This window comes from Lycorma delicatula, chromosome 12 (genome assembly GCF_047948215.1).
Source record: "Lycorma delicatula isolate Av1 chromosome 12, ASM4794821v1, whole genome shotgun sequence".
Lineage (NCBI taxonomy): Eukaryota > Metazoa > Arthropoda > Insecta > Hemiptera > Fulgoridae > Lycorma > Lycorma delicatula.
This window is the reverse complement of record NC_134466.1, coordinates 15,351,202-15,374,253: the sequence shown is the minus strand read 5'-3', so window position 1 is coordinate 15,374,253 and position 23,052 is coordinate 15,351,202. Positions and strand designations below refer to the sequence as shown.

General features: G+C 30.5%; 1 protein-coding gene across 4 annotated transcripts; it reads left to right on the top strand.

Annotated features, from left to right (window-relative positions):
- Positions 1-182: 182 nt before the first annotated feature.
- LOC142332855 (uncharacterized) lies at positions 183-22,935 on the top strand. Of its 4 annotated transcripts, none has more exons than XM_075379525.1 (8): positions 183-389; positions 5,788-5,969; positions 6,062-6,185; positions 10,280-10,436; positions 13,708-13,795; positions 14,470-14,569; positions 17,016-17,204; positions 17,912-22,935. In XM_075379525.1, exons 3-8 carry the CDS (start codon positions 6,063-6,065, stop codon positions 18,596-18,598), a joined length of 1,344 nt encoding a protein of 447 aa, XP_075235640.1. In that variant the 5' UTR covers positions 183-389; positions 5,788-5,969; position 6,062; the 3' UTR covers positions 18,599-22,935. The 4 variants fall into 4 exon arrangements, with proteins under 4 accessions (XP_075235640.1, XP_075235642.1, XP_075235639.1 ...); XM_075379527.1 differs by having other exon boundaries at positions 183-588; positions 10,280-10,430; XM_075379524.1 differs by having other exon boundaries at positions 183-588.
- The last annotated feature ends 117 nt before the right edge of the window (positions 22,936-23,052 follow it).

Here is a 23,052-nt window from a genome sequence, read left to right as displayed (position 1 = left end):
GTATTTAAATATTAAACTTCAGCGTTACTAATACAAAGAGATTGTACATTTTTCATTATTATATTTTGTAACAAAAATATATGAAGTAGCAAAAAGTTTATAAATTTTTAAACGTAATTTTAAAAGAAAATATAATTTTGTTTCTCAAAATAAACATTTGAATTTCTATCTGGCAAGTTGAAAGCTTGGGTCTGATTTATGTGAAGTAAGGTTCTAGAATTTTGATGTAACGTCGAATGAAATTTGTTTTATTTTAATTACTTTTTGCAATTTACTAGTATCTTGAAAAGGAATATGTAAATAAGATACTCTTTATTTTATGCTTTTACTGTTTCTTAACCTTTTTCAGTAATTGAACAGCTTGAAAGAAATTCTTAGGTTATGTTACTGTAAGTGAGCGTTTCCTTCGTGTAGCTTGTGATATTAATATGACCGTAACTAAATAATGTTTTAATTTGTGTAGTATTCCTGTGTTGAATTATTTATTTTGGACTGATAGTGTTTCTGTTAAAATATGTTTAATTAGAGATCTCTCTTATTTCCTCGCCACATCGGTTTCTTAAGTACTACTGCTTCAAATATTTATTGGTAACTAGTTTTTAGTAAATACAAGCCGTAGCTTAGTGTTTTGGATATAATATTGTATTCAATATACGTATATATTGTGTTGCTTGTACAAGATTACTGTAAGAGCTATTTTAATTAGTCATGTTGCTAGCAGGCTTTCAGATTTCTCAATTATTAAACTTGAGTTAGTTAATCCTTAGTCTACTATGTAAAACTGGTAGGTTTTCCTTATGGATTTTGTAGCAGCAAATAAAAAAATAATTGTAATTTCTTTCTTCTTTCCAATGAAAACAGTGTTAGATGAAGTTTTTCTATACATTTTTTTAAACCTTTCTTTAATAGTACAGTTTAAAAACAACACATTTTTATATTAGATATGTAAAAAATTAGTGTAAATTATTTTTACATCTGTTTCCATAATATTGTCTTATTTGATATTGGAGTTGCTCTAAAATAACATATTTATTGCTCTTATTGTCCACTGCTAAACTTATTTACTACTTCCTATTTAATGAAATTTTTTCCCAGGCTTTATAAATCAATATCAGTAGAACACAAACAATATATGTAGTAGGATTTAATCATTTAAGTTGGATCCCAGTTTTTTTCCATAAAAGAAGCTAAGGTATTTATTTATTAACGATTATGCATGTTCAAAAGTCATGGCATCTGTTGTGGCCATTGTGTTAATCATCAATAAACAGGAAAAATGTGTCACTCTACACTTAATATAAGTTTTAAATTTGGCCATCTCTCTTTGTTGTAATGATAATAATGATGAATTTTTTTACATTTTCTTAACATATGAGAAGGTAATAAATATCATTTACAACACAGACATTAGTATTCAAATAACTATATTTTTATAAACCCAATTCCTTGTGAGTTTTTCCTTGTAAGTTACACATTACAGTAGAAATTGCATAATTCATTACTGTACAAGTGTAATGTACATTATTTTTGAACTAAATAGTTTGTTTTTGTATTCAGTTATTGACTCAGCCTACTGATTGGCCAATTAGGTTATGTTTGCAGATATATGAAGGTCAGAAACTTGTACAATTTCATTTTTGTAATTTAATCACATTAACACTTCATTACAGTCTTATCAGTTAACAGATTTCAATGAAGTATATTTAAGAACAAATAATAAACACTAGATACGGATTGTAAGAAAAAAAATTAAACACAAGAGTATTGATACAACTTCAAATCATTTCCCTTGCTGCTACAGGAATATGCAATTTTTTGATTTTTCATTTTAAACTCTATAAGTCAAAAGCTGACACCTTCTGTATATTTACAATCAGCACAGTGAAAATAACATAACAATGAAGAAAAACAACATGATAACAAAGAGTTAAATGAGTTTCACAGTTTGTAAAAATTAATGCCAATTCATCAAACTACATACTACTGAAAGAATTAAATTTTGATCCAGTTTTTTCCTCTTATTTCCTATCAATGAAATATCATTGTATTAATGTTTTCAGATTTTTCCTTTTGAAAATTTTTGACATTTTTATTTGTATTGAAAATTCTGTTTATTATGGTTTGTGACATGGAAACCCCTTATTATAATGCTTTCAGTTGCTCATGTAGAAATAAGTTTGAAGAATTTCTATCATTAAATAATAAAAATTAGTAAAAAATCTCAAAAATGGTAATTCTGCTTTAAAAATTTATTTTTATTCTGTTTATTTGCAGTTATTCTTTCATGTTATACATTTGATTTACCATAATTAATTATTTTATTATAAATTATTTAATTAAAATTTATTTACACTGAAAAGAACACTTTGTACTCGTTCAAAATATCTGGAAATTATCTCATTGAATGGATACACCAATTTATAAAGAATAAGTTTTTTTCTTTATCTTAATGAAATTTACTAACTACCATCTTCATCAGGCAAATCAGAACTGAGTTCAGATTTTAGTCACATCTCTTAAACTTGCTCGTATTCTCTCCAGCTAAACCAATTGCAAGGTCTAAAGAAGTAATTTTTGTTGTTAGCGACACAAATTCTTAACTTGCCAGAACTACAGAATGTATAATTTCTGTGACCAAATTATACGTGCAAGTTTCACCAATGTATTTACAAATCTTGTATTGTGAATCTGGTGGCTTAGAAAATGATTACAATAATAATTCTTTTGGAGCTTATGTCAGTATTTTTATTTTATGATGACTCAATTCATATTTCTGAAGTTTAAAGTTATTTTACCCACCGGGTTGGTCAAATGGTGAACTCGTCACCAAAAATCAGCTGATTTCAAAGTCGAGAGTTCTAAGGTTCAAATCCTACATTACTTTTATACAGATTTGAATACTAAATCGTGAATATCGGGGTTCTTTGGTGGTTGGGTTTCAATTAGCCATACTTCTCAGAAATGGTTGACGTGAGACTGTACAAGACCACACTTTGTTTGCATTCATACATATTATCCTCAATCATCCTCCCAAGTAATACCTTACGGTGGTTCCAGAAGCTAAACAGAAAAAGAGTTTAAAGTTTTTAACAGAGTAAATTTTTTAAATGCATTACTTATAAGTGATGTATCCGATGTGAAATTTGAGAATATAATTTGCCAAATGAATATGTATGATTATGATGTATATCACAATGATGTATACAGTGTGTCCAAGACAAAATGCCCTAATTTGAACTGTTTGTAATACTACATGTATTCGATGCATTAAGAAGATTGAAACAACAATGGATACACATAGTTATGAAGTTTTGTTTGTGCAATCACACCATTTCTACATTTGCCCCACAAGTGGCATGGAGGATGTCTAATCAATATTTGATTTCTCTCTAGGTAGCCTGTAGCATCTGTGGCATAACTGTCTCAATAGCAGCTCTAATTCTCTCACAAAGCTGTTCCAGAGTTGTCACTTTGATAGAGTACATCTTGTCCTTAACATAACCCCACAGGAAGAAATCTAAGGGAGTAATATCAGGCAACCGGGGTGGCCAGAAAATTGTACCACCACTCCCAGCCCATTTTTTTGGGAATTTGTCAGTCAGTATGTTCCAGACTTCCAAATGCCACTGTGGAGGTGCTTCATCCTGCTGCAAGAACAGGTTTGGATGTCGATGTATTATCTGAGGGAACACAAAATCATTTAACATATCAAGCAAGATATGTGTAACTAGTGATAGTTGCCTCTGCAAAGAAAAAGGTCCAGTAACTTCATCCTTCATTAAGCTTGATACTCTTTGGACTCTCGAGGATGTTCACTACCCCAAACTTGCACATTGTGTCTGTTGACCTTACCTTTGAGGTGAAATGTTGACTCATCAGATAATATAACCTTGGCCAAAAAATTGTGTACCTTGATGTGCTAAAGAATGTCTTCGCAAACATTGCTTGTTTCGGTTTAACGTCGGGTTCCACATCATGTAATAATTGCAGTTTGTATGCATAAAGCTTTAGGCATTTGTGTAGCACATCATGAACTGTTGATTTTGGGAGACCAAGCTCATGTGACATATGAATGGATTTCTTAGGACTTAGGACTCTGATGTTCGTGATGGACCACCACCATACTTCTTAGCAACAGATCCGGACTGTAGAAACGCTGCTTTCTACGCCTTGATTCTCTTGGCATCAGGAGTTTCTCTGTGATACTCTGCATGGAAACGTTGTTGAACTGCAGTAATGGACCCCAATTCTGCATACCACCACACGGTTTGTGCTTTTTCAGCATTCGTTGTCATTTTTCGATTCTCAAAAATGATTTTCATCACCTGAAATAAAAATGATCTTGCTATTACATTACATAATTCAAATTTCCATAGCTAAGCTACCACCTAACAAAATTGTCTTGGTTGTTTTATTACGTTCAGTATAAGTGTTTCAAATTAGGGCATTTCATCTTGGACATACTGTATATAAAACACCTTTTGCCTTATCAATTATTAATGGAAAAAATATAACACATGATAATTACGTTATTGACTCAATGTGTTCACATCTCTTAGAAATTTTATGAAAGTGTACCTTAAATAGATTTAGTAACCGTCAATTCCAGTTTAGAAATGGTTTTCCTACCATACAGGTAAATGACTTCATACCAGCATCTGTTGTGTTCTCTGTTGTAGACAGAATAATTAGTAGCATACTATATTTTATTTGTGTACCATAATTTTTACATAAAATGCTTTTTACAAGGGTTGCTTGGAAAGTTCTCTGCTTGACAGAAATCTTTTTTTATTTTCCAACCTGGCATTTTGATACATTTAGTCCAACAACATTTTTAATACCCTTGGTATAATGCGATTCGCCCAACTCAGCAAAATAAGCAGCGGTCTCAGCTTTGACCTTGTCATTTGAAATGAATCCTTGTCCTTTGACCCATTTCTTCAGGTTTTGGAAGAGGAAGCAATTACTGGGAGCCAAATACAGGTAGGTGGAGTTTTGTAGCAACAACCCAAGGTATCTGTACAATCGCATTATAGTGGTGAAAGTGTAAGTTTTGGCCAGATGTGGACATTTAGCCTTAATAGCATCCTTAATTGGTCCAGTAGTGGAGTATAATAATATCTAGTGATGGCGCATTCTTTTTCCAGGTAATCTATGAGCATCACACCACAAGAATCACAAAAACCATAGCCATGAATCTTCCTGTTGATAGAAACGGTTTTACTTTCTTTAGCACAATTTAACCTGCTCCCATCTACAGTTTGGACTGCTATTTGATCTCTGGTCTGCGATGGTAAATCCAATGAGTTTTTTGACTTAAACGTCAAAAAAACTCAGTGGAATTGCATAAATCTTTTTCTATACTTAAATGAATTTTTTAAACACCCTTAAGAAATGTTCAGTAATGACCGCATACAAATGTGGCACCCATTGAGCCAAAAGCTTTATCATACCTAACACATTGTTTAAAATTTAGTGGACTAGGTCTGTCAAGATGTTGTCGATGTCAGGAAACACATGCCTTAAATTGACGGTCATTTAATAAAGCATTGTGAATTTTTGTGAGAATTTAATCTGTTGTAGATGTTTTTGGGCATCCTGAGCATTCATCATCTTGAATTGATGTTCAACTGCATTTAAATTCAGTAGTCCCATCTTTTACCATCTAAAACAAAGAGGAAAAATTCTTTTAACTGAAATCGGACTCTTTGTATGTCTGTCCAGGCTAAACCTTTGGAAACTAAATACTTTATAACAGTTCAAACTTGAATTTTATTCATTTTTCAGAAAATGTCAACAAGAAAACTTGTTTGCTGTACTTGATCGCAACAAACAAGCAGCTAAACATACATGACTTAAACTTCACAGCATATCGTTTAAAGGATCACATTGAAAAATATCATAATCATTTGAACTTAATTGCACCATTACTATGTCAGGCCGATAACTCCCTGAACAACCTTAATAAGGTAAGAAAAATTATTTTTAATATCTTGTGATAGATTTATTTTATTGCTGCTTCAGTTTTTTTTACTTTTATTTTTATTTATTTTTTTTTCAGGATGGATGGAGAAGATGGTGGTAAAACAATGAGAGGGCGAGGTCGTGGTAGAGGAAGAGGTGGGAGAGGTAGAGGTGTTAGAGGTGGAAGGGGAGGGAGAGGTCGTGGAAAGAAGACTGTTAAGGTCAGAAGTATATTTGCTATTTTACTCAAATTTATTTCTTATTTGTGTTTTTGTTTTTCTATGTTAAATATTTTTATAATATATTTGATGGGGATTCAGAATCTCTTTGTTAGAAAATTTGATTCATTAATTAGAAAGTTTGAGTTATTATTGCTGAAATCACTTCAAAACTTATTTATCTTGTAGAACAGTATTCAAATTTCCTTTTTATTATAGTTCTTCTCCTTGTTTTGTGTCTTCAATTTTATCTCTCTGTTATATATTGTGTTTATTATCAACAGGGACCAAATTAAAATTATGGTAAATATCACTTTGACTATTACTCTTATTACAATTCACAAGTGATGATAATTGTTTGTTAGAAAGATTTTTACATTTACTAGATATAATATAAGATAAATGTTGCATAAGTTATATTACTGTATAAATGCAATAAACAATAGAAAACAATTTGTATTTTTACCTTTTTAAGGCCATTGTCGGAAATATTGAATTGTACATTTATATCTTATAAGAATGTAATCTGATTTATTGGATTGTTGTTATCAGTGGCATAACATGTTCATAGATATTTTTATCAAAATGATCAGAAATATATGTCAACATATTGTCATATGTGCAAAATTTATCAGCCAAGCCTCTTATAAATAAGTAATTATTATAACATTTTTAAATGCATGGAACTGGTTAAATTAGGTATCCTTAAGGCAATGAAACTTTTTTTTATTAAAAAATTTGAATCTTAAATTGCTGACACAGATAAAGTGCTCATATATTTTACAAATATATTCCAAATGTATGCGTTTCACAGTTGTAGGTATATTAGGTAAATAGATAGAACTTAATTTATATGGATTTGATATATGGACTATGAAGGGATTGGATAGTTTTATTATGTATTATTTTTTTGTTGAAAAATTTTATTTTTAGCTAGCATTTAAAACAAAGCTTTGCCTGGGTGGAAGTTACACTTCCAGTGCTTATTTATCTTCTTTTTCTTGCCAGAATTTGAAATGACATGCCTATATTTATTTAAATGATTCAAAGGTTAATTTTGATAATTTATTTAGAAAGATGCTCTCTCTCTCTCTCTCTCTCTCTCTCTCTATATATATATATATATATATATATATATATATATATATATATATATATACAGGGTGTCCCATATAAAACGCAACCCAACCTTATATTGGTAGGTATTGAAATAATAAAAAGGCATGTGTAAATGTAAATGTAAATTTTATTATTACCATCCATTACTTAACATTTAGAGTAAATGTTGGAAGTGGCCGCCATCTTCTTGAATACAAGCTTCAATTCTTTTTACAGCGTTTCTTGCAACTTTTTTCAAAGTTTGTGGCTGGATATTTAATACAGCTTGTTCAATATTGACTTTCAAGTGTTCGTGGTTTGTTGCTGTAGGCTTTTTCTTTGAGGTAACCCTGTAGAAAAAAATTCACCGCAGTCAAATCTGGAGATCTTGGTGGCCACAAGCCTCGACGAAATCAGAAGTTGAACCTGCGTAGTGCGATGTCGCACCGTCATGTTGTAGCCAGCAGTGTCTGTCTTCCTCTTCCAAGAGTGCGATGAACCGAAATAAAATATCCTGATATCGTTCTGCATTAATGGTGTACTCAAAAAAAATAGGACCTATTATTTTCTTCTGCGATATCGCGCACCACACGCCCGACTTCTGCGGGTGTAATTGTTTTTAGTGATAAACGTGGGGATTTTCAACGCTCCAAATTCTACTGTTTTGGCTGTTTATGTAGCCATCCGAATGAAACCGTGCTTCATCTGTGAAAAATAACGAATCCATAACGTTAATTCCCTCACGCAGAATCGACGGAACCGTTGACAATATTGTAGCCGTTTTTCTTTGTCGGGCTCAAGAAGTCGGTGAACCGTTTGAATGCGATAAGGTCGTAATTGTAATTGTTTGGTCGCCCGATGAACAATCGATTTATTAATTAATTTCAGCAAACGTCAGATCGATTTATTTGGCGAGGCAAGTAATCGGTCTTTGATTTCAGCGACTGTATCTGTATTCAACACTGACACAGATCTTTTGTGTTCCTTGTTATTAACAGAACTAGTCTCTCTAAATTTTGCAACTAACCTTAATACTGATGTTTTGTTAGGAGCCGCTTTATCTGCGTACTTATGGTGAAACAAATCTTGCACTGCAACCGCTGATTTCGTACTGAAGTACGACTCAACAATGAAAACATGTTCATCTAGCGAAAACACCATCTTGTCTCCAGCAATACACTGAACGTTATGATTGCATTGTTATTACTTTCGGTAGTGTTCTACTGCGTCACCGTGATGTTCAGTTGTTGGACGAGTCCATTTCAGTAACGAGTAAGGGAGTAAGCTTGACTTTTGAAATTTCATGGATGAGTGATTGATGGGTTGCGTTTTATATGGGACATCCTGTATATATATACATACATACATACATACATGCACAGGGTGCAGCAGAATCTATTAAACAGTTTTCAGTAGTTATAAAATGTAATGAGGTTATATAGAAAAAAATTTTTATTTTCCAAATTAGTTGTACATGCCTTTCACCATTAAGTTTTGAAAATAATGTCCTCAAGATAGCAGCTGCAACACACTATTGGAGACAGTCTCTAAAGTTTTGTACATCTTGTTCAGACATATTACGAGGTATGGTGTTAACTTCTTCAATTATGCGTCCCCTTAGCTCTGGTAGGATATGAGAGCAGCATTAAAACACCTTTTCCTTCAGATATCCCCAAAGAAAGAAATCTCAAATAAAGAGATATGAGAAATCTCAAATTGGATGACCTCACAGGCCACCCCACATCACCCCTCAGAGAGACCAGATGTCTAGGAAAAATTTCTCTGAAAACATTGAGTGAATTTCAGGCAGTGTGAGTTACAGCATGTCCCTCAACCCCACTTCTTCAAAAGTCCGTTCCACTTTGGGCTCTAAAAAATTTTGCAACATTGAGACTCAATGTTCAGAATTCATGGTCATGTCATTCTCCTCAAACTAGTTTAGTCCTATCATGCCAAATTGTGATACAACACCGTTAGTTTAGAGGAATGTAGCAGTCTTTTGTGAATAATTCAGAGGTTATTTTCAGCTCGGAAGTGAAAATTTTATGTATTTACAGCCCCTTTGAGATGAAAATGTACCTTGTCGCTGTTGAAGAAAGCTGCCTCAGGAGTGATCTGTGGAAGCATTTCCTCACACAGATATTTAGCTGTTGGTATAGTCTGCGGGGATCAGTTCTTAAAACATAATTATTTTTAAGGGTTGAAAATTCAAATCGAAATGCAGAATCCTCCTCAAATTGTGGTCTGATATTCTCTAGGCAACAGCATGCTTCCAAGCAAAATTTCTTTGCAATTGCTCGATCAGTGCTCTCACCAGCTCCACATTTTCTGATGTTCTGATGGACCTGCATTGCCCATGTGTACCTCTTCTTAGTGTGCTACCAGTTTCCTCCAACTACGTAACTCAGGTCTGATATGTGTTCACATTAGGAACGGCATTGTTGCGTGGAATGTTGAATCGTTGCTGAAAAACTCTTTGTGTTGAGATCACATTTCGGTTGTTTTCAAAATATACATGCAGGGCAAAGACATGATGTGCTACAATATAAATCATGTTGGGTAATGAAATGGGGGTCCCCTGCAGAACAGAGGGAGACCATGTGCACCTACCCACTAGGTAGACCATGAAGGAGGGAGACCATGTGCTACCCGCACACCACTTGAGTATTGACCCCTTCCAATCCCTTGCTTAGTTCGTTCTGCTGCAATATATATATATGCCTGCATGCATGTGTGCGCATGCACACACACACACACACACACACATACATATATATATATATATATATGTGTGTGTGTGTGTGTGTGTGTGTGTATATCTTCTTCTTTTTTGTTACTGAAGTTGGTTCAGCTTCCAAAGTGATACCTGACTCTGCCTGCAGAATGAGAAAGCAATATTGTACCAGCTACTCCATTGGCTAAAAATTACAAAATTTTAATGTTAAATTTTAATTATTATCAGTGGATGTTGTACTAATATAAGATACTTTTTTTTATAGGTAGTTGAAAGTGATGAGGAGGAAACAGTGCCACAGAAGCAACAACAGCAGCAGCAGCAGCAACAACAACAACAGCAGCAGCAGCAGCAACAGCAACCAGAAAATGTTACCAGTGAAGAGTGTGCCGATGAAAATCAACCTCCTCCTAAAAGTAGATGTAGTATTAACATTTTATTAGTTTGGTTGCTGATATGGTGTATAATAAACAGAAAGTCTATATGATCCCCTCCCAACTGTATTTTTGTATTTCTTAACTTTATGAGGTTCCGTTAGTGTGTGGACTACCACTAGTACTGTTAGTGGTAGTCCACTACCTAGTGGTAGTCAGAAAAAATTCTGCTCTGCATAGATCATCTTGTGTCTCAGCTAACTGAGGATAACTTCTGTCTTGTGCCTTCTTGGCTGAACCTGGGATTCCTGGTCATGTAGTGTAGTGGTCATGGTAGTCCCAGCCTGTCTATAATTGTTGCCGATTGCTCATCAGGTACAGTGAGTTGACTTGAAACTGGTGAGTACACTAAAGAAGTGTTGGCTTTTCCTGAAAGTATAGATTCAGACCCACTGTATGTTTTTTATTTATATCTAATAGTAATAAAAACATGAACATTTTAAAATTAAGTAATAGAATGGAATCAGTTCGGCTAAGTATTGCATTTATTTGTAAAAAAAAGAAAAAGAAAAAAATAATCATCTATTCGAGTTAAAATTAATAACAGAAAGCAGCAAAGCACAGAATATAATACAAGTCAGTGAACATTTGAATCGATTAATGAAAGTTATCAAAGATATTTTATTTAATGTGTGCCCAGTGCAAAAATTAATTTTATGTTATATTTTATACCTGGCTGATAACGCACTTAAATTGAAGTGATTTAAAGCTCTTCAGAAATAAAATAGTACTTTTTATTGATTTACTGATTATTTAATGATTTAATTGCGTATATTGGAGTATAATTAGATTTATACTCTACAATAATTTTTCTGTCAATAAAACCACTTGAAAATATTTTAAAGATTTTGTGAAACAAGCATCCAAACTGCTGATGTACTCAACCCCTGTGCTAACCTTTTTATTTAATATAATAATTAACAAAAAAGTGTGATTTTTAGAAGTAACATTTTTTTTGGTTTCTTCTTTTTTAAAAATCTCAATCAAAATCCAATCGAGTTCAATTGAAATATAAGGAAATTTTACTTTTTGTATATAAATGTGTTTTACATTTAAATATATTTACTGATTTTATATTTCAAAATCGGAGCAAGAATTTTGCGACCAATACTCCAAACATGAGATCAGCAGCAGTATTTTGAGTAAGACTTGCCCCTAAGGAAATTTGGGTTTTGAATAAAGTGCTATGGATGGTTTTGGATTGACTTGTCCAAATAGAAAAACCCAAAATGAATTTTAAGATAAATACTTTTACCTAACTCTAAGGTAACAATATTTTTTTTAAAAATAGATCTTTTGGTGGAATCTGTTTATAGCAAATTATAAATACTGTTAGATTTATCAATTAATTTAGATAATTGTCTAATAATGTTTTCCTGATGGATTTGATATTAAAATATTCTACTGTTAGAATATATGATAAAATGCTGTACTGTTTATTATTATGGTAAATTTTTCTTTATTACCAGTTTACTTTTGGATGCTGATGAACTAGAAGTTCAGTCTGTTCTCTGTAAGATGTATAATGTAAATTTAATATTTAAAATCTGTTTATTAATAAAAAATGAACTTTAATTTGTATTTATTGCATTCAGTTTAATTAACGCTATCTAAAAATAGCTCAATCAGAGAGAAAAATTAATTTAAATTTTATTAAATAAATTAGATTAAATTTTTTGACACTACATGAACAACATTGTTGTTGTTTAATGTTTAATTTTTTTGTGAGATCAAAGAATTTTTTTAAATTAAAACATTAAAAAAGTAATCGAATTATGTTTAATTGGTAAAATACAAATTATTAAAATTTGATAAATATATAATTATTTTAACATGTTGTAATTTTGTATTAAGTAATTATTTATTCAAAGAAGAATCAAAAAAGTGTTCATTGAGATTTAATAGTCTAAAAATGGTCATTTATATTTTTTCCAATTGTAGCATATGTACAAATGTTAATATTAATTTTTACTTTCCTAGCTATAGCTCTATTGATACTATGTAGTAGCTGTACCTATAAAGGGAAAATAAATTTCTGTTAAAAATTTCAATCTAAAATTTTAATGACTGATTTTTTGCGAATGCAAAGTATTTACTATCCTCTGTGTATTTATTACTATTCTCAGAATCCAAAAAAATGGTAAAACAAATAATGAAAATTTCCAGAAGATGTATATAATTGATTTGGGCTGTATTTTGATTACTATCTCTTGATTGGGTCAATATAAATCATTGTAAAAGTTTCAAAAAATTTCTGTATAAGGCATTAAATTTTGGAAAAAAATTATAAGAGGATGGTGTAGTTTTCGCCATTTTGAATTTTTGTATAACGGTAGGGAAAATTGAAGTACAATGAAAGTATTTAAGTACTTAAGTTACTTACAATTCAGAAATTAGTTGGTCAGAATTAAGGGTAGGAAGATAATTTCCATACATTTTTCACTTCATATCTCAAAAACCTTTTGACCTCAAAAATTTTAAATTTGACAAAAATGTTTTAGTATATTTTTCACAGTTTTAAGACTTAAATAAACCAATGGTTATTTAAATATAATTTAAAGGCTTTATATGAAATAAAGGTCTGGCAAGGGCAAAGTCGGGAAAGTTACGTGACCCTTTGCTGGCTTTTTTCAATCTTACATGATTTTTGAGTTTTAAATTGACGATTTCTGTTTTAGTATTTGAAATTGTGTAATTCTGATAACAGAATTGTTTTTAGTCACCTCAAAAATTCCATTTCTTAATGTTTATTTGTTAGCTTTATCTTTGTTTTATTAATTTTACATAATTTTTCAGCTTAATTCATTCCTAGTGAATTTGTTATTTTCAGTTAATATTTTGATATTAGAATCATTTTCATAGAATTCAAAGAACTGCTAAATTAAATTTTTTTAAATTAAAATTCTTCATTATAAACTTTTTTTAATATAATTTTGCATTAAAAGCAATTTTATTATGTTTGATAAATTAGAAAAAGCAGATTATTTAGTTTTTTGATATTTAAAAAAATTGCTAAAGGTTTCAGGTAGATTCATTTAAAGATAGATCATTTTAAAATAATGAATTTTTACATTTACTTGCTCTTTACTAACAGTAATTATAAAGTAAACAGAATAATTTGTTTTAACATATTATTAAAATTTATCTTATTGTAATATTTTAAAGATTTTTTATATTTTTATGTGAAAAATGTTTAATGTATGATATGGGTGATTTTTAATTATTCACTAATTGTCTATTTTTTGTTTTGTTTCTTCAGTTGATCTGGAAGCTGATATTTTACAGTTGGAAGCACCAACATTTACTACATTGAATAGAGGGCCTCCTGAACCAATGTTAAGGCTCAGGTATGCATTCATTTACATATCTATATATATATAGATATATATATATATACAAGGTGTGTTCAAAAATTAACGAGAATTTTGAAATTTCACGAGTTGTATTAGTCCAATTCTCAGGATTTTTTCATTGTTGTATTGGTAAACATGCCTGAAAAGTATATGTACATTTTTAGCCATATTGGATGTTTAGTCTGTTGTCAAAAGGATAACACGAGTTGTTGTGATGTCAAAACTAGGCTCAATCATCCCAGTGGAGGCATTCTGGATCACCAAGACTGAAAAAAGCTTGATGAGTACGGTCAAATGCGATGAATGTTATGCTCACCGTGTTCTTCAATTTTAATGGCATGAGTTCTTGCCACAAGGTTAGACGATCAATAAGCAATATTACGTACAAGTTCAATACTATGTGCATGAAGCAATCCAAAAAAAAAATGAACTTGTAAATAGTTGAATTCTTCACAGCAGATATTTTAGCCCTCATAGAAAATAATAATTTAACTTAGAATGTATTATCTATCATACCTGTAACAGAGAATATTTTAACTTTCATAGATGGAAAAACTTTTATTAAGTTGTTAGATTGTTTTTCTTTTTTTTAATTGCATTTTAGATACTAGATTTAATTATATAATACAAATATCTATTTGCTTATTTATTTATTATTTTTTTAACAGGTGGGATCACAGAGTAAATTTAGTTGCAGAAAAGGTATTGAATCCAATGATTCATTGTTGTGATAAATGTTTAAAACCGATTTTAATTTATGGTCGTATGGTAAGTTCCACTATTTAATAGTCTTTATCATTTTGCTTGAAAATTATGATGTTTTGTTTTGAACATGTTTAATATCAACTATTTGACACACTCCTGACTATGTAACTCTTAGTCTACACTGTACTGTTTACTTGGGAATAAAATTTTATGTTTATTTTATTCATTAACAATAAAAAACATGTAAAAAATCATCAACGTCTACTTGTTTATATCTAACAGTTTTATGTTGGCATGGCTCTGACTGGAATTCAAACCCAGAATGTCTGGATGATAGGCACATAGTTACCACTTGCCATGGAGATCAGCAATTATAATAATATTGCAGAACAAAAACTAAGAGATATGTAATTTCTAAAGAAGTCTGTACAAGGTCTTTTTTATAAATTAACCTTCAGTCATGTAATACACATAACTAAAGTGAAAAGGGTTTATTATATACATATTTATATTACATCTTGATATATTCCCCACCTAAATTCAAATGCTTGTCATATTATGACACCAGTTTGTCTTTCCCTGTTCAAAGAATGGCACCTTCAAAGAACTCATCATGAATTCATATAGTTTTCGTATTATTGAGTAGGGAACAAATTCTTTAATTTGCTTACAGATTTAAATTTGATATTGTCAAATCAGGGCTGTAAGGGGATGGTAAAAATCTACCGCTTGAACTTGTTTGCATACCTTTAGTGCTAGCAGCATTGTGAGACTGTGCAGTGTCATCCAAAAATGTGATTGTAATTGTAGAAATTTATATTATATTATATTATAAATAAATTTATTATTATATTGCAATTGTAATATTATTGTATTATATTATATTATTATATTATGTTACGTAATATAAAAATTTATATTACAACATCCTGACCCTGTAGGCGAAGACACCCTCCCCCACTCCTTCCATACCAAGCCCTCATGGGCTTTACTGGAGGTCATCTTTGAAACCTCGGCTTTTGACGTATTTCAGTCCACCTCGGCCAGGATGCCACCGATGCGAATGCCATGAGTGACATTCCCATCGGTGTTAATGAACTCAAAACAAAACACATCTCATCGAGTCTTAAGCAAGACTGAAAATACCTAACCAACAAAGGAATTGAACTACCTACCCGTAGAAGGTAAAAGTGAGTTCAACACACAACACAAAACATAAAAATATTACACGGAACAATAACAACACAGTAACATTAAAATAAAACAAAACAAAGGATAAGAACAACAACAAAAACGTAATCTATAAAACAAAACATCAAGAAAAATAGAATAAAAAAGAAATCCAAGCAGAGCTCTAGATCCCCTCAGCAATCCTTTCCTTTGCTAAGTACACTACAAAACTCTTGCCATTCGACCTGGCTCCTCCAGTTTACAAGTTTACACGGAGATCCAACACTGATTCGATAAGATCAAGTCAACAGATGGTCTCCGTACGCATTAACTCTTATTTCAAGCACTCATAAAGAACACAGTAAGTGTCATCCAATTGTCCATGCTGAGGACGTATTCCAGAATCTAGCAGGCTGAATTTCTGCAGTCTGCCCCTAAAAGCACCGTGGCCAGAAAGAAATTGCATCACATGTTTATTAGGATGCACCCAAGAGGTGTCCCGTAAACCAACATTTGGAGAGAGATCATGCGTATAATGCCCACCCTCTGTCTCATCCCATCTGGCCTGCCACAAGGCATTGCCATTGCCATGTTGTTCAATTTCTTGGATTTTATTCGGAGTCAACTCACTACACTTCTTAGCAACATACTGCTGCTGCTTCTCAGATGCAATCAAGTCTATTGGTTTTATGCCTGCAATCACCAAGACTGCTTCCTGTGAAATAGTACGGTAACCATCCGTTACCATTAACAATATTAAGTTACATAATATAAAAATCTATATTACAACACTCTATAAATGTTAATAAACATTCGGCAAGAAAATTAGAATTTGATGTACAGATTGTAAAACACTGTTTACTTAGAAATACTTAGGCCATCCAGAAAGTTCTCACCCTGATATTGCAATCAAAATGACTATGATATTTATCAAATGATCTTTTTGATGGCTGATGAAATTGTCACAAAAATCCACAATGTTTTTTTTTTAAATGATCACCAGTTGAAGGTGCATGAGCTTCCCGACATCACAAACATCTTTAAAAGCCATGTACATTATATTTTACATGATGTTTTGGATATGAACTCCTATTCAAGGTGACTGTTGAAGAATTAAAAAAAAGATTTCTGAAAAAATTGTTTTATTTGTCATGCCGAGAACTTTCCAAATGGCTCTCAAATATATCTATTCCTTATTTAAAATGTTATTTCTCTGATACTGGTTAACAGGCTATCCCACATCATTTCAGATAAATTGGGTTGTGCTTAAGTAAGTTGATATACTGTAAGACTAATAATTGTAAGTTATTAATTTTCATTTTTTATGTTTTCCTGTTAGATACCTTGTAAGCACGTGTTTTGTTTGACATGTGCCAAAAGAGAAGATAAAGTATGTCCCCGCTGTATGAATAAAGTTGCTAGAGTTGAACAAACAGGTCTTGGAACTGTATTCATGTGCACACATGATGGTACACGTTATGGTAGTACTGGTTGTCGACGAACTTATTTATCTCAGCGTGATTTACAGGTATAGTAATTCTTTTTACAGTAATTTCTAATTTACGTAATTTTATTATGAAATCCATGTTAATCTTAAAAAGTAAACTTTATAATCTTGTGACTGATTTTTTAAATATTTCTATTTTTAATTCACACAAATTAATTTAAAATTGAAGAAAGTCCCTTTGAGCTAAGTTGGAATTTTATGGGGATGACAAACAACCATTCTAAATTTTTGGATGATAATCACATTTATTTCTGGACTCTTCATTAGCATACATGCCATCTAACTTTTCTGTATATTTATTCTAATGTTCAATAATTTTATATCATTTTGATTTATTTTGTATAATTAGAACATTAACATGTATAAATTTTGGTTTATATCAGACCGACAATATCAAGTCCAGAAATATCCAAATTTTATATTCAGTTACAGTTAAGTTGTTTTCTACACTACAAAATGTTTACAGCTCTATATAAATAATCTTATGGAGATTTGGGAAGTTGTAGAATACAACAAACTGATTGAGTTTATATCCGGTGCAATTTAATCCAAAATAATGCTTTATCATAATTCAATACAAAAATAATAAAACTTTGGCCAATTTACAGTTTTTTAAATATTTAGCCAAATATTTGGCCAATTTTTTTTAATATTTTTGCCAATCATGTTGTGAAACGATACGTATATCGGTTTATTTGCAGTACTTATTCACCGCTTTCTTTTTTCAGGCCCATTTTAATCACCGCCATATCTCGACCGTTCCATCATTAGGTAGTAGCGGTGGAGGAGATACGAGTCAAGACCAACAGTCTCCGGTTTTAATAATAAGTACTGGTGGAGGTATGGGTGGTAACAGATTAAAACCACAGCCGCAGCCGTCTCCACAACATATGACATCGGCAAACGATCCTCGTATACCGCAATCGATTGATCATCACAGACGAAATAGTCCACCTGCACCTCCACCGCCACAATATATGCCACCACATCGTCCACCTCATGCTGCACATCAGTCACATGCTCCTAATATGTACCAACCGCAACCAAATCCGGTCGCTGGTAATATGAGAACGAATTTAATTACTGTACAAATACAAGATTCAACATCGACCGGTATGGATACAACACCGTCTGGACCGCCTGCTTATTATAACCAACCTCCTCCACATCCGCCACAATATGCGCCTCCACCTCCTTATCCAGTTCCTCCACCACCTCCACAATTTTATCAGCCTGGTCCACCACAAGCGGCATACCCTCCTCCACCGCCTGGACCACCACTTCCTCCACCACGACCACCACCTCCACCACATACTGCACATACATTTCAAGAAACACAGCATACACATGCATATACTGCACCTCAGTGGCCTCCACAACATCCATCTAATACGAATCAACAATTTTATCATTGACTTGGATTTTAAGCTGTTAAACTATTTGTATGTAGTGGTATGTTTTAAAAAAGTATATATACCGGTTTTTATGTGTTTCATTGTTATATTAATAAAGCAGTGCTTAATTTTACTTTATTTAAAGAAAAACATCTTAATTTAAAGTGTTAATTTTTTTTGTAGTTTGTTAATTAGTGCAATGTAATATTGAAATACTCTAATGACTCAAAGTGATTTTACTTGTATTAAGTAAAGGTAATACAATTTTAGTTTAGTATATTTTTAAGTTTTTTTTAAATTTTAATTTAAATATCTTTATTGCTGTTGTAAAGTTCTCATTGGAATTTCAAAGAAGTCAACAAATTTTTCATTATCAATTTGTTTGATGTGTTTAATTACTAAGTTTCATTTTTGAAAAAGCTGATTGCATATTAATTAAATCTTTTTAAATCAATCCCCAACTCTTAGAATAAGTTTATTTTTATGGAAAAGTGGGTGGGCTTATCTGATAATTTTGGGTCAACTTTTTTACAATTTTGTACTTCTCTTAAATTACTTTATTTACAGGTTTTTTTAAATAGATATATGTTATCCAAATTTTAATAATTCTTATTTGAACTTTCTTTCAGGCTCAAATTACAATAAAAATTTTAGATAAAATGTAGGTTCAGTAAATGTTAAAGGTAGATTTTCTCCGACATGGTTGCAGGTTGTTACCTGTTTTACAGTATTTCAAACAACTTTTCGTAATGTTTGTTATCGCACTTTCAGTGGTCATTTTTAGTTCATCAAGTAACTTAGTATTGTTCTGAAAACTATACTTCATATATTACAAAAGGAAAAAGTACAGTTTTTTTAAGATCTCTAGATGTGGAGCCACAAGTTTTTGAGATAAAACAAAACCCAACAATTATTGGAACGTAGCTATTATTTGAGCAGTAGCGTTTTCTTGTTGGAAACTATATTTTTTATTACTTTTCTTCATAGTGCAGAAAACTATTTTATTAAGTCACGGTAAACCATTATCTGCAGTTTTATCATAAAATATAGGCTCTTGTACATAATAGTGGGAGATCACATGCCAAACACTGCTTGGAATATGTAGGGGATGAATGTTTATGAAAAGTTTGTGAGTATTTTCATTACTCCATATTCAGTCATTCTTACTGATTTATATGTTCTTCCACATAACCAAGCTTTATCGCTAAAGAAACATGATGCAGTATGTCAATCCCATTTTCATCCGTAAAAGATCAAATCTAATGAAATAGAAGTATTTTTCATTTCTTGATTCTTTTAATTTTTTAACACCTGTGCAGTAAGTAATAATTTAAACTGCTTTCTTGCTGGCCTCCGTGTCACAGGTGGTAGGTAGAATCTTGGCCTTTCATCCAGAACCTAGGTCTGAATCCCGGTCAGGCATGGCATTTTCACACACGCTACAAATCATTCATCTCATCCTCCGAAGCAATACCTAATGGTAATCCTAGAGGTTAAAAGAAAAAAAAATGTTTTCTTGACCTACAAGCAGTACGTTGGCTCAGTACAATAGGAATGTAACTAATTAGTTTATTTAATAGGAGAACATAAAAAAAAGATTATGTTAACTCACGCTTTTTATTTATTACTTTTTTGTAGTGGTATTTTAATATCATAAAATCCTTATTCAAACATAAATCAATATATCTATTAAAAAATAAAAGTAATAATTTTAAAAATATATATATTTTCTTTTTTTATTTGGGTGCTTTTAAAATAGTGGAGATAAAAAGATGTCTCCTAGAATTTCTTAATTCATGAAGATACTCAAATTCTGAAAAAAAAATTCTATTTTTGTTATATTTTAATATTAAAAATAATGAAGAATAAAGTTTCTGATATAGTTCACGTTAAGAACTAGTAAAAAAAATATATATATAAAAATAAATTACTATTAATTTTGGGCGGGGAAAAAAGTAATTAATATTATAATGTAATAAAAGAAGCTTGCAGTTTATGTTTACTTAATATTATTAGCTATATCATAATTATATACAATTGGTCGATAGAGAAATTATGACTTCATATCAATACCCAAAAATACATAAGATGTAGCATATATCGACCGTGTAACAAAATTTACTAGTGCTATTGACCATAAACTTTTTAAAAAATGTTCAGTTACTCCTGAATTTAAATTAAAATTTGGAAAGTGCTATTTGTTCCATTTATATTTTTCTGATGACATACTATAAATTATTTTTAATACTTTAATATAATTATGAATTTCATATTGTATAACCATCTTCTATTTTTTAGTAAATATTTCTTTAACAAAATCATTCGTATGTTACATAAATTACAGTGCTGTTTTTTTTTATCCAAAAGAAAATCAATTGTTTAAAAAATTTGTATAGATTACTATTATAGTTAAAAAAAAAATAATGTCCATTTTTAATTATAATTGTATAAAATATTTTGATACAGTTTTATATTATAATAGCGAATGAAAAATAGTTGTACTAATTATTAGATGTTTAGCAAATAATTTATGATTTGATGTAGTAGAATATTGCTAATCCACACTTCATCATAGAAAATATAGATTATACCAGACCCAGTTTAATGTGCTAATGATATTTGTTTGTCTTATTTTACATAAAATTTAAAATGAACGAAGGTAGTTTATTTTATTATTTTTTTGTTTTTAAATGAGTCTGTAAAAAATTAATATTTGTTTTTAATTAGATAAAGAATGTAATAAACATTCTTTATCAAAGTTGTTTTTGTACAACTTGGTGTAAAATAAAAGTAGATTTTGTCATCAGATTATAACAAAAATTATAAAAAACAAAACTAATTATTATAGAAAACGACATAAAAAAAATTGCTTGTGCATCGTATGCTTAAGGATAAAGTCACTAAAAGATTGTTATTTCTGCTTTGTTTGATATTCATTCATTATTTATGTCTAAACTCTCTAAATTTACAGAATTCTTCTGTATGTAATTTTAAAATATTTCATAACTTTTATTATTGCTGTGTTTTATGTTTGCTTGTAGATTAGCACGATAAAATTTGTTTTAAATATAAGTTTGAATAACATAAATTTATAAAAATAGATTCATTTTTTAAATAATATAAATCATGCTCTTCAATAAGAAAAATTACAGTGTTACTTCCTTGGGCAATATTAGTTTGATAGCCATCATATTTTAAAACCTTTACTGGAAACATTTTTCTCTATATTTTAAAAATTAGATGTTTGACATACATCAAGATCGATTTGAAAATTGTGGGAGTTAGCTGTCAAGTATATCTAATTTGATATCAAATCAGCAGGATTATTTAAATAGATAAATAAGAAGTTAAAAAAATCCAGTTATTTAAATCTGATTTGTGTAAATCGACATATGATGTTAAGATAATGTCGCTATTTAAAATAATTCAAATCAGAAAATAACAGTCGGTATCTAACCATTATTTTTTTCCTTAATACCTTAGTTTTTAGAAAATTTATTATTTTTACAAAATTCTGTACAGACCTTAAAGTTTTACGATCTGCTAACAATATGAAATCTAGCTAATAGCATAATTTTGAAAAACTTTATCTAGAATAAAAGTACAGAGACCTGCCTTTTATTTTTTACATGACTAATAAAAAAAAAACACTGGTGAATATAATTATAATAAACAATTAAAGTAACTTTACTAGGTTTTGAAGAGGCTATTACCCAATGAAAACTTTCCAGTGAGATTTATAGATTGATTAATTTTTGATGTACAATAATTACTTTTTACTAGAGGTATGTTATATATTTACCTCAGCAACATTTTGGTCTTCATATACGACCAGTTAGTTAAGCCTAATGAGTGTAGGTCAACAGTTCAGTTGGGATTTTTAAATGAATTATACAAATTTAAAAGAAAATTTTAAAGGAAGATAAAGAACATATAAAGCAGATATTAATTAAGGATGTAAAATGCAATAATTGTTGTCATATTAAATATAAGTGCAGAATGGAAGATAATTAATAAAGAAAAAAAACCTGCATTAAACTAGTCGGATGGCTAATGAACAAACATTATAAATAATTATTTATTATAATTTTTTTTAGTGGTGTAAGAAAGGTTTTTAACGTTTTTTTAATTTTTTTATAATGTACTTATCTGCTCTGAGTCTGTGGCTTTTTAAGTTGATAATGTATTTATGATGCTGTATAATTTTGTATATTAGTTTTTATTGTTTGTGTGTTATGGTTTATTCAGATTATCAGAATAGTATATTTTTGTGCTCATTAATTTCTCGTTATTTACAGATAACTATTTTTATTCTCTATCTGTTATACAGAATCTAAATATAAACTGTTGAAATTATGTTTATTATGTTTCTCAATTTTTGATCAGCAATAGGTAAACAGTTAGTGAATTTAATACAAAATCACTGAAAAAGTAATTTCATAACTTTGTATAAAAAAACTAATAAAATTTTAACA